Here is a 15,470-nt window from a genome sequence, read left to right as displayed (position 1 = left end):
TTTTAAAAATGAATGTCAGAGATGAGATGCTGGTGGGTATTAAATTAAACTAAAGACTTTAACATGGATGGTAAAAATAACCCAGGAGTATCATGGAAACTTGTTGACATGTGATTCATGATTGTAATACATTTGTGGAATACTACTTATTTAGAGGAATAGATCAACTAGGAAAGCCATAGTAATAATATTTTTGAAAAATATATTGACTGATGAGATGATTCATGACCCTGAGTGTTTCAGGAGAGGAGAAGGCAATTGTATAAGAATCAAAGGAGAGATAAAGAGACAGTAGAGTGCTAAAAAAGTATACAAGATTCTAAACCAATTGAAGGAGTTGAATGATGAATTCCTAATAGTTTTCAAAGTTTACAGGCTGTCATTATAATGGGGAATTTCAACTCTCTGGCCTAAAGATCTTACTTCAAAAATCAGAGAAGTTAAAGATTCATTTCTTGTGGTATTAATAATTTCATCTTTAAGAAAGTAGAAGAGATGAGGAACACTACTATTCTCTACGTCATTCTGGGAAAGAAAAACTAGTTGTTAAAGTAGAGGTGACAGAACCTTGTGAGTTAGTGACTGTGCCATTCCTAAAGTTTATAATATAAGAGGAAGGTAAAACTTACCATAGTCTGGCTTGTTTCCTGGGCTTTAAATAGGTAAAATGGATTTTAAAATGTTAGAATCCTATAACCTAAGACAGTAAAAGGAAAGCTGACCCAAGAGGTAAAGAATACTTTCAAGAATGAAATTCTGATTACATGATCATAATTAAGTCCATTGAAGAAGAAGGAGGTATATATTGGAAGTGGGAGAATGGCTAAACAGACTCAGATTTTAAAAGAAGATACGCAAAAGACAGAAACCAGGATATGTAATAGTTTAAAATATAAAAGTTTTGCAAGGTCCTTCAAGAATAGTGTCAGGAAGGCGAAGATCCATCATGGACTGAGTTTTTTGACAAATGTCGAAATGATGCAAAAGAGCTCACAAAATTACATTTGAGGAAAGTAAGATCAAAGAGATTGTTGCCTGGGATGTGTGGGGTATGATAATTACCAAAGACAGCAGTTGGATTTCCTCGACCCATGTCTTTGTTTTCTTTACCAAGGGAATATCTTCAGACTAGAAAAGACAGAGGACAGAATAAGAAAAGTGAAGAAATGGTAAGAAATCATGTAGTTGCCTCAAAATGAGTTCAAGTCACCTGGTCCAGATGAAATATATCCTACAATATTAAAAAGAAAGCCACTTCCAGATGTGATTCCTAAGTCATTATTGGTCTCTTCTAAGCAATTATGGTGAATCAGAACAGTGCTGATAGACTGGAAACTGGCAAAGGTTCTCAATAGGCCACTGAGCTTGATATTATTTATTCCTGATGAAATTATAAAACAAGTTGTCACAGATGTCCATCAGTAAGCATTTATTAAAGCATTTACAGCGTACCAGGCACTGTGATAGCCCAAAAGATGAATAGAGAGTTCTTAGGAAGAAAGAAGGTAAGCATTATGAAATATCATGGGTTCATGAAGGATCAGTCATCATAGAGTAACTTCTTTTTCTTTTTTTATTGGTTTGCCAGACTAGTCTATTTAGGATCAGGGAACTGTCATAAACTTGATATGGACGGTATATATGAACATAGTATATACAAGGCATTTGGCAAAGTTTCACAGTATCTCTGTGGACAAGATGAAGTTATGTGGGGAGAGAGAGATGGATTCAGCACTGGTTGGCTGACAGAACTCAGAGTATTGACTAATGGATTTATAGCAACTTAGAAGGAGGTCCCAAAAAGAGTTACTCAGGACTCTGTTCTGTCCAACATTTTTATCAGATGAAGGCTTACCATACTTACAGATGACATGCTCCTTAAAGGATTAACTAAATATAATAGCTGACCTTGTAGTCATTTTAGATATATTTCACGTGTACCTATACTTATATGTGTACAATATGTGTACATACTATCTCACCTGAGATAATTTAAGCTCTTTGTTTTATGTCGATATATTCCCAGCACTTGAAAAATGTCTTGATTACCAGATTCAGATCCAAAAACATTTCCTTAACCTGAAATAATACACTGACTCTAACCAGTTAAAACTTAGTAGAAATCAGTGTAACATCATGCAATTATGCAGTTGTCTGGTTTTGATTTTGTTTTTGTACCCCGAGACCAGGATAGGGCAAGTATGGCTAGAGAGCTGGTCACGTGAAAAAGAGCTAAGACTGTTAGTGGACAGAAAGCAAAATGTAAATCTATAGTTTAATATATTGCCAAAATATCTAATATAATTGCAGGTTTCATTATTAGCCAAATGCCCAAAAGGTGACAGTTCCACCATACTCTTCAGATGTCAGACCAAATCTGGAGTATTGAAACCAGCTCTAGCAGGTCCTATAGTCTAGAAGAGACATTGGCAAAACAATGAACTTAAAACCATACCCTTGAGAACCAATTGAAAGAACTTAAGACTCAAGTATTCGAAGAATTAGACGTTCTCTTCTTCCTGCAAGACACAAGTAGAACCATTGTGTGGAATTTAGAATGAAGATTTCAGATCAGCGTTGTATAAAATTTCTTAACTGTTGGGAGTGGCTAAAAATGGAATGGACTACTTTGAGAGCGTAGTAAGTTCATCCTCACTGAAATTCTTCAAGTTGTAGGGCCATATATTGTGGATTTTTGAGAATCATGATCTGGGTCTGAATTGAACTCTAACCTTTCATGTCCTTTGCTAAGTTTAGGATTCAAAAGAATGAAAGAATGAATGAATGAAGCACTTATTAAGCATGTGCAAAATGCTGTGTTAGCTACCATCAGAGATTGTAAACCTTCATTATAGGAATTGAGTGTTCTGTTTTTCTTTTACTCATTTTGCCAAAGCGTTAATAAACATTTTTGTTTAAGGTATTGTACTTTTCAAAATGCCATTGTGAAACGTTAAGCTTCAGTCTTCATGAGATACTGTTTGGTTCAATCAATGAGCATTTATTCAGTGACTACTTAATGAAGATACAAATTTAAAAAGTAAAACAATCCTGAAGATGGCGGCTGGTAAGCAGGAACTAGTGTGAGCTCCTTACCAAGTCCCTCCAAAAACCTATAAAAAATGGCTCTGAACCAATTCTAGAATGGCAGAACCCACAAAACAGCAGAGGGAAGCAGGGCTCCAGCCCAGGACAGCCTGGGTGGTGTCTGGGTGAGATCTATCCCACACGGAGCTGGGAGCTGGGAGCTGGGAACTGGGAACGGAGTGGAGCAGAACCCAGCCTGAATGGCGTGGACCATCCAGACCAGAAGCCAGGCGGAGGGGGCCCTAGCGCCCTGAATCAGTGAGCTGTGGCAGTTACCAGACTCCTTAACCCACAAACACCAAAGACTGCGGAGAAGGTTAGTGGGAAAAGCTGCGGGAGTAGAAGGAGTTCGAGGTTCAGCTTCCAGCCCCGGGGGCAGTGGAGGTGGGGCAGCGGAGGTGGGGCAGCTACAGCTGTTGTTACTTCCAGTTCCAGGCCCACCTGGTGGGAGGAATTAAGTGGCAGATCAGAGCAGGAGTGCAACAGCCTGCTGAAGATCTAAGCCCAGTTGGGGTTGTGGGTTGGGTAAGGAGCAGTGCTGGTGTGGCAGAGCTGGCACCTCCCCTCCAAACGTGGAAAATAGAACTCTCTAGTCTACAAGCAGTCATACCCCACTGAAAAACTCAAAGATCAAGTTAGTTGGCTGGGAATATGGCCAGGCAGCGAAAACGCACCCAGATTCAGTCTCAGACTTTGGATTCTTTCTTTGCTGACAAAGAAGACCAAAACATACAGCCTAAAGAAGTCAATAAAGTGCAAGAGCCTACACCAAAAGCCTCCAAGAAAAACATGAACTGGTCCCAGGCCATGGAAAAGCTCAAAAAGAATTTGGAAAAGCAAGTTAGAGAAGTAGAGGAAAAATTGGGAAGAGAAATGAGAAGGATGCGAGAAAACCATGAAAAACAAGTCAAGGACTTGCTAAAGGAGACCCAAAAAAATACTGAAAAATACACTGAAGAAAACAATACCTTAAAAAACAGACTAACTCAAATGGCAAAAGAGCTCCAAAAAGCCAATGAGGAGAAGAATGCCTTGAAAGGCAGCATTAGCCAAATGGAAAAGGAGGTCCAAAAGACCACTGAAGAAAATACTACTTTAAAAATTAGATTGGAGCAAGTGGAAGCTAATGATTTTAAGAGAAATCAAGATATTATAAAACAGAACCAAAGGAATAAAAAAATGGAAGATAATGTGAAATATCTCATTGGAAAAACCACTGACCTGGAAAATAGATCCAGGAGAGATAATTTAAAAATTATTGGACTACCTGAAAGCCTTGATCAAAAAAAGAGCTTAGATATCATCTTTCAAGAAATTATCAAGGAGAACTGCCCTGATATTCTAGAGCCACAAGGCAAAATAGAAATTGAAAGAATCCATCGATCGCCTCCGCAAATAGATCCCAAAAAGAAATCTCCTAGGAATATTGTCGCCAAATTCCAGAGCTCCCAGACCAAGGAGAAAATACTACAAGCAGCCAGAAAGAAACAATTTGAGTATTGTGGAAACCCAATCAGAATAACCCAAGATCTGGCAGCCTCTACATTAAGAGATCGAAGGGCTTGGAATACGATATTCCGGAGGTCAATGGAGCTAGGATTAAAACCTAGAATCACCTACCCAGCAAAACTGAGTATCATGCTCCAAGGCAAAATATAGACTTGCAATAAAATAGAGGACTTTCAAGCTTTCTCAGTGAAAAGACCAGAACTGAATAGAAAATTTGACTTTCAAACACAAGAATCAAGAGAAGCGTGAAAAGGTAATCAAGAAAAAGAACAAGAAAAAGAAATTGCAAGGGACTTACTAAAGGTGAACTGTTTTGTTGACATTCCTACATGGAAAGATGATGTGTATGATTCATGAGACCTCAGTATTAGGGTAGCTGAAGGGAATATGCATACATATATGTTTATGTATATATATATATATGGGTGAATGTGTATGTATATATCTATGTGTGTATGTATATACATATATATATATATATATATACATATATATATAGAGAGAGAGAGAGAGAGGGAGAGAGGGGACGACACAGGGTGAGTTGAAGATGAAGGGAAGATATCTAAAAGAAATAAAATCAAATTAAGGGATGAGAGAGGAACATACTGAGAGAGGGAGATAAGGAGAGATAGAATGGGATGGATTATCTCCCATAAAGGTGGCAAGAGCAAGCAGTTCTGTGGGAGGAGGGGAGAGGGCGGATGAGGGGGGAATGAGTGAACATTGCTCTCATCAGATTTGGCCTAAGGAGGGAATACCATACATACCCAATTGGGAATCTTACCCCACAGGAAAGAAGAGGGAAGAAGGTAAAAAAAATGGGGGGGATGATGGAGGGGAGGGCAGATAGGGGTGGAGGTAATCAAAAACAAACACTTTGGAAAGGGGACAGGGTCAAGGGAGAAAATTCAGTAAAGGGGGATGAGTTGGGAAGGAGCAAAATATAGTTAGTCTTTCACAACATGAGTATTGTGGAAGGGTTATACATAATGATATGCATGTGGCCTATGTTGAATTACTTGACTTCTTAGGGAGGGTGGGTGGGAAGGGAAGAGGGGAGAGAATTTGGAACTCAAAGTTTTAAAAACAGATGTTCAAAAACAAACAAAAATGTTTTTGCATGCAAGAAGAAAATAAGATACACAAGCAATGGGGCGTAAAAATGTATCTTGCCCTACAAGAAAGGAAGGGAAAAGGGGATGGGAGGGGAGTGGGGTGACAGAGGGGAGCGCTGACTGGGGAACAGGGCAACCAGAATATATGCCATCTTGGAGTGGGGGGGAGGGTAGAAATGGGGAGAAAATTTGTAATCCAAACTCTTGTGAAAATCAATGCTGAAAACTAAATATGTTAAATAAATTTAAAAAAAAAATAAAACAATCCCTACCTCTAAGGAGTTTACATTCAAACAAGGGAGATAGATATATATGTTATATACAGTATAAATATCAAGAGAATAAAAACAAGTAATTGTGAGGCAGCTAAGTACAAGATAGCACCATGGTGTTAATTTAATTTTAATATAAACAAAAGATATACTGTGATTTTTTTTCCTGTTTATGAAGTATTAAATTTCTTAGGCCAAAAGTATGGTTTTTTAAGAGCCCTCTGTTTAGTGTGACTTTAATACAGGCAAAATTTTAAATTGTCTATAAAAGTAAGTTTCAGTGTTTTGAATCATATCTTTGAGCCCATTTTGTTGACTTTTCCCTAATACTTCTCACTTATATAGATTTAACACATATTTGTTGACCATTCTCTGGGGAACTTATTTAGGGTCTACTATAATTTAAAGTATATTTCAATTCAAAGAAATACTATCAGATTAAGAATCACAAGAAGTAGCAGCAGACTTCTGGATTTTGATGAACTGGCAAGGAGTAGTTGTACCATAGAAACCTAAAGCCTAGAGAGAGGGGAAATGTGATTGAATAAGCATCAAAGAACTATAAGAATGTCACATTCAAGAAAAACCTTCTTTGGAATGGCAGCCTGTCACCTTCTGTGATTATCATGGTAGGCACTAGAGCAAGAGAGTATTTGAAGGGTGAATAAAATCATAATAGAAAAACATTTAGGGAGATGAGGAAGGACTATTGTTAGGTGAAAGGAGAGAGATGGTACCTTTTTACATAGCTAAAGAATCTAAGGTATAAATTCAAATTGAAAACCACCCAGCATTTATAAAGCTTCTTGTTATTCCTTTTTATTAAAATTATTCTCTCATAAAATTTGGCCAGATTTGGGTAATTATTTTCCTGGATGGAGAAGAGTAGGGTGGAGATGGAGAAGATTAAAGGAAAAGAGTCAGAGATATGTCTCTAAGACCATACTTCAGAGAATTTGGTTAATAAAGAACTAAAGTCAGATGTAAAGTAATCTATTTCTGCCAGTCTTGTGAGTCAGGTTATAAAATTAGTGATAATCAATGGTTGGTAAGAATGAGACATTGCTTTTAACAGAACTAATAAACTGTAAGGAATAGATTTTTTCCCTCTTTAAGGACATTTAGCTAATTTTTAAAAGTTATTTGATAATTATGGACCTTAGGAATTATTACAAGTGGCATTATTGCTATTTTATTTAAATGTGTTTCTCTTTCCATTATAAACACCTGTTTATTGTGATTGGTATCTTAATTGTTTTTTAAAAAAATCTTGGTACATGAAACTTTGACTGTGATCTTAATATATAAGTACATACTAAAAGAATTAGTCCCACTTCAGAAACTAAGTCCCGAAATACAAAATTACTGTTATTCTGGATCTTACAACTATATACCCTGAATTATCACCAACCATATTTTCTTGAGTTAAGGTTATAAGACAAATAATTTTTGATACTGATTGTTCCATGAGTATTGAAAGGTTTGTTTGTTTTTTTTTAAATCAAACCTCCTACTAGAAAATGTAGTTCCTATGTCTAATAAAGTATATGATCTGATATGTAAGATTAGTTTTACAATAAACAATAGCTAATTATGTAAATAGTTGTCTCCAAAGTAGCAACAAATAGCAAGGATTAGATTGTAGAATAGCTTTTCCATCTGTTCTTACCAGATATAATTAGTTATTGCTTGATAATCCTCACAGGATTGAGTATTTCTTTGCCTGTATATTCAAAGGAACATAAACTTGTTAACTTTTAATCTTTTCCCAGAAAATATTACTGTCTCTTTTTGGAGAAAATCCAAACATCTCACTGCACTGTACTATTTACCAGGATTAATACTTTTGTCGGACATTAAAATAGATCTTTGATAGATTATAGTTCTGTAGATTATTCGGTTCAGATTTTTATTGTTTTTTTTTTTATGAATTAGTTTTCTAGGGGGAAGTCCTTTGAAAATTTTAAGATATTCCATGACTTGGCCTGCTCCCTTCTCCTTCTGTCCCTTTTGCCCTGCCTTTTCCCCTACTACAGTAGTAGAAGAGGAAGGACTGTCTTGTGTCTAGGCCTCAAAGTATATCTTTTTTATACCCAACAGAGTTAGTCTACTTAAGACTCTTTAAACTCTTTCAAAGAATAATGCTTTAAATTGTTTTTAAAGCAGAGGCTACTTTTATACCATAAATCCCCTCTGCTTATTTTAGGATCATAAGATTTAGGTGAAAAGGACCTTAGAAATCATCTACTTCAATCTCCTCATTTTTCAGGTGAGAAAACTGAGCATTTAAATTCAGTTTTAATGATTCCAAATCTATTGTTCTTTCCACTATATCATAGTGCCTCACTATTAACTTTTAGTTTTCCTTTGTTAGGTTTTGATATTTTGTTTGTATTAGTAATTCCAGTTACTGTATTCTTTCTCATTTTATTTCATTTTATTTTTTAGAATAAGCTGAAGATATTACCTGCTACTAAAATCCTTTTGGTTACCATATTGAAAGTTTATAGAACAGTGAAGTCTAATTATGCTTTTCAGCAGAATTTAATATGTCTTAGTAACCTTAGAACTGGATCCCCAGTACATATTCGGGAATTTCTCAAAGGCCTTCATCATAATAGATTTCAAAACAGTACTATTTCAAGTGGTTTATTCCTTATCCTGTGGCTAGCAAACTCCCAAATCATATTCTGATCCAGTTTATGAGCTCCTATAGCCTTTATTGCCACTCTCCCTCGGTAACCCACATAACCAAGGTCATAATTTTTAACATTCCTTTCACTCACCTAGGTGGTGCAGTGGATAGTGTGCCAGGCCTGCAGTCGGGAAGATTCTTCTTCCTGAGTTCAAATCTGGCCTCAGACACTAGCTAACTTTGTGACCTTATTAAGTCACTTAGCCCTATTTGCCTCAGTTTCCTCATCTGTGAAATGAGCCTGGGAAGGAAATGGCAAACCACTCCAGTGTCTTTGCCAAGAAAACCCCAAATGGGGTCACAAAGAGTTGTACAGGAAAGAAAAACAAAACATTCAGGCAAAATTGTGCAATCTCTATGGTCTTGAACACTGAAATTTTGCTTTCTAATTATAATCTGCTTTTTCTTCACTTCCTGCCAAGTTGCTGAACTAGAGAAGTCACAGAATTATGTCCAGTGAATCCAGTTCAGATTCATTTTATCTGATCCCACTGCACTCTTATTGCTTCATAGAAGTTCTTTTGTTCTTCCCTGATTAAATCTCACACTCCCAGTAATAGCTGTTTGTTGCTTTCTCCTCCCTAACCTCTCACATCTAATTATGTCCAAGTCTTGGTATTCTACTTCCACATCTTTCTCATCTCCCTTTTCTCCACTTATATAACAAATATTCTAGTTCAGGATGTTTTAGAACTCTTGCCTAGACTATAATTCCTAGTTGGTCTCCATACACCATCATTCTCTCTTCTCTTCAATCCATCATTTGCAGCCAATCTCAGTCCTGATTGGGGATCATAATATTGTTGCTAGACTTAGTGCAGAGATCCTGCAGCTCAGAACTACCAAAGTCAAGCAGTCTACCAGCCAGAGCCTCCCCAATAGTAGGGAATACGGGAGTACCCTACCATACCCAGCCCTGTTTGACTTTTAAAGCTCTTCAAACTTGGCCCCTTCCTATCCTTCCAATTTTCTTCCACTTAGCTACCCTTCACATATTCTACATTAAGAGAGAATTAATTTCTTGCTGTTCCATACACATGAAACTGCATCTGCCTCCAGACTCCATAAACTTTGCCTAACTGAACCCCAAGACTCACCTAAAATCCCACCAGCAAGAGCATTTCCTGTCCCTGTTCCCTCCCCCAATACTGCTTGTGCCTTCTCTTAGGAATTAGCTCTCATTTGCTATATACATATATATTTACATATGTTTGTGTGTTTCTGCCATTAGCAGAGTCTCCTTGAGGGCACAGAATGTTTTTGCCTTTCTTTGTATCCTGGACTTTAGCACAATGCCTGCACATAGTAGGGCTTAATAAATGCTTGTGGACTGATTGTTTTAAAATTTGAATTTAAAATGACAATAGAGTATTACTTCAATGCACTATGGGAAAAACACTATAAGAGTATCAAGTAGATAGAAATACTTAAAAATTTTCCTTTGATGCTGTAAATCTTTTGTGTTTTTTTCCAGCAATTGAAATGGGCTTAGAGATATATATGAAAAATCTGAGAAATTCACTGTCTGATTGTTTGTGACTAGATTGAAAGCTTACATTTATATTATTGTATAAATTAGTTACAAATTCAGTGGTATTATGTTCAGATATATTGTTTCACTTGGCAATTTATCACATGGGTTCATGTGAGATTTCTTCATTTATTAAATTTTGGATTATGTTTTTCAAGCCAGATCAAGACTTAAACATTTTTCCATAAGTATTGCTGCAGGTAAACAAGCAATTTAAGTCCAGAAAATAGCTTCTGCTTCTGTCAACATGTTGTTTATTTTTTCCATGAGATAAAAAGTTCAGTTTTCTGATATTTGTACCAAGATAAAGTCAGTAAACAAGATTAATATAGTGTGGAAAAGGTTGTCAGCAGCCCTGGCAAAGGAAATAAGTTGCCTGTACACAGAACATACTGTAAACTGAATAAAAGTGTCAGGTCCACCATGAGATAATGTGATCATGAACCTGTAACAAAGCATGACATAGGCCCGGTCGGCTTTTCTCACAGCCACAGTGTAGAAAATGGATTACTGTATGCCAGGGATACCCCCTGGAATAGCATGAAAACTTCATTTTGAGATGAACACTGGAGGTAGTCCTGGAGTAGAGCCACATGTTTACCTATGGTTCCCAAGTAACCATTCGGTTATTAGCATCAGCTGCAGTGAAAATTTAAGATGTTGTAATTTTGCAATTTTGAAACCTCTTTGCCATCAATCTTTTTACCCAAATGAAAGACAATATCATTCCAGTTTTGTGTTCTTCATTTTTTTTAAGCTATCTGCTGCATCACCATGCCATTTTAAATCCTTTACCTTGAGTGGTACTTCTATAATTACAGGATGTTGACCTGAGTGTAGCAGACAATACTAGAAATTCACAATGTTTTGATGGTGTCCATACTTGCAAACATGTACTCTGATACAGTAAGGGTGAACCTATTCATCTCATTGTGCAATATTACTATTTCTAGATTCGGAATGTGTAGATCTCACAAATCTTTCTAATTAATAAAATGTAAAAGGTTTTCTAAGGAATGCAAGAAGTGAAGTAGGTAATCAAGAGGGCATTCTAGATCCTATGCCTTCTTGTAATGGTTTGATTTGAGTCTGTGAATAGAGAAATAAAGCTTTCTTTTTGTTAGTGAAATGCATTTTGTTTTTTATAAGTGTAAAGATAATATACATTATTTCTTAGCTTTTTCAATATGTAAAAAAGAACACATTTGATGATTTAAGCTAGTGTATGCATTTAAATGTGTGCATTATAACAGGCGTTACTTATATTCATAAATGAACTATGCATATAGTTCTATAAAATACAAGGTGGTCAACAAAAACCTAATTAAGTAAAACCATTTTTTTCCAAATAAAGTTAAATATATGATCAGTGGAACAATGTTCTCAAATAAAAAGACTAATGGTTTGGTTCTCAATATTATAAAACATTATTTTAAAATGTACTTTTAAAAAATAGTCCCAAACTACAAACCTATAAGCCACAAAAACAGTAAATGCCCAGCTCATAGAAATGGTCAGGCTTTCATTCAGTAGTTATTCATTAGATTCTGAGAACCTTTTTTAGAACATTTTCTTCTGTGTTATTTTATCCATTTTAGATGTCATGTAGTCTCCCATTATTTACTGTCTCTTTACAAACTCCTTTATAACTCTTTTCTTCCCTCTTGTTTTGTTTGATCTCTTCAGGTTGCTACATCTGGCCCAGTAAGTAACAAGAGAATGGTTCACTTTTCCCCTGATTCCCATCGCCATGAGTGAGTATGCTCTATCTATACCATATATCATTATTAGTGACCTGCATGTATATAGTCTTTTCAGAGTGTTCTGATTCGTCTCACACATACAATGGCAACTCAGTGTACCTTTTAAAAAGTGTTTATTATATAGTGAGGACAGATGGTGGAATAGAGGTAACCTAGGATGCAGCTTGTTCCTCACAACCCCAAATAAGCAAGAACAGAACCACAAAATGCAGTAAACTACGGGCAACAGAAAGAATATAATAGAAAGAAGTCAACCCAGGATGATTCTTAAACAAAAAATAGCTGAAGACCAGTTTCCCGGCCTCTGCAGGGGTTTAGATCCTGGGTGTGCTTTTTCCTCCTCCTTACCTTCCATCCCATCCCCACCCACCAATCTATTCACACTTAGAGACTCTGTGACTTGCCCCTGAAGGGATGCACTGCATCCCCAATAGCAGGATCAGTTTAGACATGGACTTGGGGGTAAAGTCCTGTGGGAAGCCCAGGTCACATGGCAGGTTAAGATAAATGAAATAGACCAGACCCTAGACTTTTAAGAGGAAGGAAAGGGAGTAACTGTGGAAAAGTATAGAGCCTCTGGCACGTGGAAGTGCTTCCATTTTTCAAGGGGGACCAGAAAGATGCAGCACTGATTACAGTTGTTTAATACCATACAAGACAAACAAGCAGTCAACATAAGGACAAAGAGAAAGGTGGCAAAGGGACTAAATTGCAACAATTTCTGAGTACTTCATCCCAGCAGTGGCTCAGATTCTCCCCATTCTCCTCCTGTCCCCCCAAGGTCAGCCATGGGGTTGAAAGAGAGGCTCTAATAATGGAACAAATAGAAGCAAAAGTACTGGTGGTGATAAGCACATTTATAGCAAGAAAATAATAGAAAAATCACCAGAGCATCTGTAAAAGATCACCAAAAGTTGCCTGAGCTATAAGAACCAGAAAATCAAATGAAAGAGCCATCCCAATGAACAGCTATTTCACAACAAAAGAGTCTGTATCACAACCCTCAGCAGAAGTTAAAAGTATTACAATAAATTCTGCAATAGCCCCTACAACAATGTAATAATTCAAAGAACCTCAAGAATGGTGGAAAAGATAACTCAGAGAAGTAAGTGAAAATTTTTTCCGCTTAATAGTATTTTATTGCCAATTATGTGTAAAGATAGTTTTCAGCATTCACTTTTATAAGATTTTGAGTTCCATTTTTTTTTCTTACTCCTTCCCCTTCTCCCCCAAGACAGCAAGCAATCTGATATAGGCTATACACGTACAATCACATTAAATATATTTCTACATTAGTCATGTTGTGAAAGAAGAATCAGAACAAAAGGGGAAAAAAAGAGAGAGAAAATAGTATACTTCCATCTGCATTCAGAATCCAGAAAATATTTTTTTTAAATTATAGAAATTTGAGCTCTTAAATAAAGAAATCAATAAGACTGACCAAGAATTGAAGTCAACAAGCATTTATTAAGTCTTTATTATGTGGCAAGAACAGTAGGTACTGGGGATACAAAGAAAAAAGCAAAAGCAGTTCCTACTCTCCACGAGCTCCCAAATTTAATGGGGTATACAGTCTGCAAACAGCTATAACTAAAGATATATTCAAGATAAAATGGAAGTGAGGGAAGGTACTAACATTAAGAGGTCCAAGAAAAGCTTCTTTCACTAAGACTTGAGGGAAGCTGAGGAAGGCAGGAGGTAGCAAGGAGGATTGAGTGCATTTTGGGGACAGGCAAAGAAAGTACACGGTGGCAGCAGATGAGAACCAAGAAAGTTAATGTCACTGAATAGTAGAGTACATAGAAGGAAGTAAAATATAAGAAAACTGCAAAAGTAGAAAAGGCACCAGGTCATGAAGGGCTTTAAAAGCCAAACATGATTTTATATTTGCTCCTGGAGGCAATAGGGAGATGCTGGAGTTTATTGAATGAGGGGAAGAGGGGTAGCATGGTTAGACCTGCACTTTGGGAAGGTCACTTGGACTGCTAAGTGGAACTTGGGTTCTATTCTATACATACTGAGTGTGAGGCATTGAATTCGAGATGTCCAATAGCCATCTGGATATGTAAGATTGGAGGTCAGGAGAAAAGTTAGGGCCCAATAAGTAGATCTGAGCATCACAGAGATAATTGAATTCATGGGAGTTTATAAGATCACCAAGCAAAATATGGTAGAGGGAGAAAAGAAGAGGGCACACACCTTGGGGCACCTCCATAATTAGCAGGTATTACCTGATTCAAGATCCAGCAAAGGGAACTAAGAAGGAACAGACAGCTAGGTAGAAGGAGAATCAGATGTGAGCAGTTTCACTAAAAGCTAGAGAGGAGAGAGTACCAAGAAGAAAAGGGTCATCATCAGTGTCAAAGGTTGTAGAGAGGTCAAGAGGGGTGACAACTGAAAAAAAAAGGCCATTAGGTTAGGCAATTAAGAGATCATTTTTAATTTTGGAGAGAAGTTTCAGTTGAATGATGAGGTCAAGAGCCAGACTACAGAAAATTAACACAGTGAAAGGGAATAATGCAGAGATACCAATTGTAGATGGTCTTCTCAAGAAATTTAAACATGAAATGGAGAATAGATATAGGATAATAGCTTTGCAGAAATGGGCAGATCAAGTGAGGTGGTTTTGTTGTTGTCATTTGTTCTTTGGGGTTTTGTTTGTTTTGTTTTGTTTTTTAGCTTGAGGGAAACATGGATGTGTTTATAGGCAGCACGGAAAAGCAGCCAGTAGACAGAAAAAGATTGAAAACTAATGAGAGTGCAGATGATATAGGGAACAATATACCAGAAAAGACAGGCTAGAATGGTATCATTCATATAGAGCCTTAGCAAAGAGAAGCTAAACTCTTCATGTGAGATGTAAAGGTAGAGGGGGAAGACATCTGAGTGATGTAATAGAAGAGAGAGTTCTTCATGAAAGGCAGAGCCATAGGAGCCTTGAAGATGGAAAAAAAAATGGTTCAGAAAAGCTTCTGTGGTGAGTGAAAAAGTGAATCCATTAGGGAGATATAAAAGCATTGCCTTGCTACAGTGAGAGCCTAGTTGAGCTTAAGTAAGACAGATTTGAGGTAGACCCAGTCAGCAGTTCCATGATTTTTTTTCCCAACTTTATTCAGGAGCTCTTGCATAGGAGTGAAGACAGTAAATGATAGGAGTGATCCAAGAGTGGGGCTTGGCAAGGCAAAACAGATGTTAGGATAAGGGGCAAGTGACCTAAGAATAGAAGATAATATGTTTGAACTGGCTCACCAAGGGGTTAGATAGAGAAGTGGTTAGTGCAGAATTGATGGCCTGGTAAAGAACAGAGGAGCTGAAGGATCGGAGGTTATGATGAGAACAAAGAGTAGATAAAGGATTGCAAAGCAGAAGGAAAGGTGGAATGACAAAATACTGTGATCAAGTAAGAGGATTTTGGAGTTCTTGAACATGGTAGTGGGATAGCTGACAGTGACAACAAGGTCGAGTGTGTGACCATCTCTGTGAGTATCTGAGGTAGGG

General features: G+C 37.0%; 1 protein-coding gene across 2 annotated transcripts in view; it reads left to right on the top strand.

Moving 5' to 3' along the window:
- GPATCH2 (G-patch domain containing 2) overlaps positions 1-15,470 on the top strand; it is a 263,126-nt gene that overhangs the window by 156,572 nt on the left and 91,084 nt on the right. For both annotated transcript variants that reach the window (XM_036754825.1, XM_036754826.1), the window contains exon 6: positions 11,896-11,963. In XM_036754825.1, coding sequence (XP_036610720.1) covers positions 11,896-11,963 — 68 coding nt within the window. The remainder of the gene's footprint in view (positions 1-11,895; positions 11,964-15,470) is intronic.

Source organism: Trichosurus vulpecula, chromosome 4 (assembly GCF_011100635.1).
Source record: "Trichosurus vulpecula isolate mTriVul1 chromosome 4, mTriVul1.pri, whole genome shotgun sequence".
NCBI lineage: Eukaryota > Metazoa > Chordata > Mammalia > Diprotodontia > Phalangeridae > Trichosurus > Trichosurus vulpecula.
This window is presented reverse-complemented; position numbering and strand designations above follow the sequence as displayed.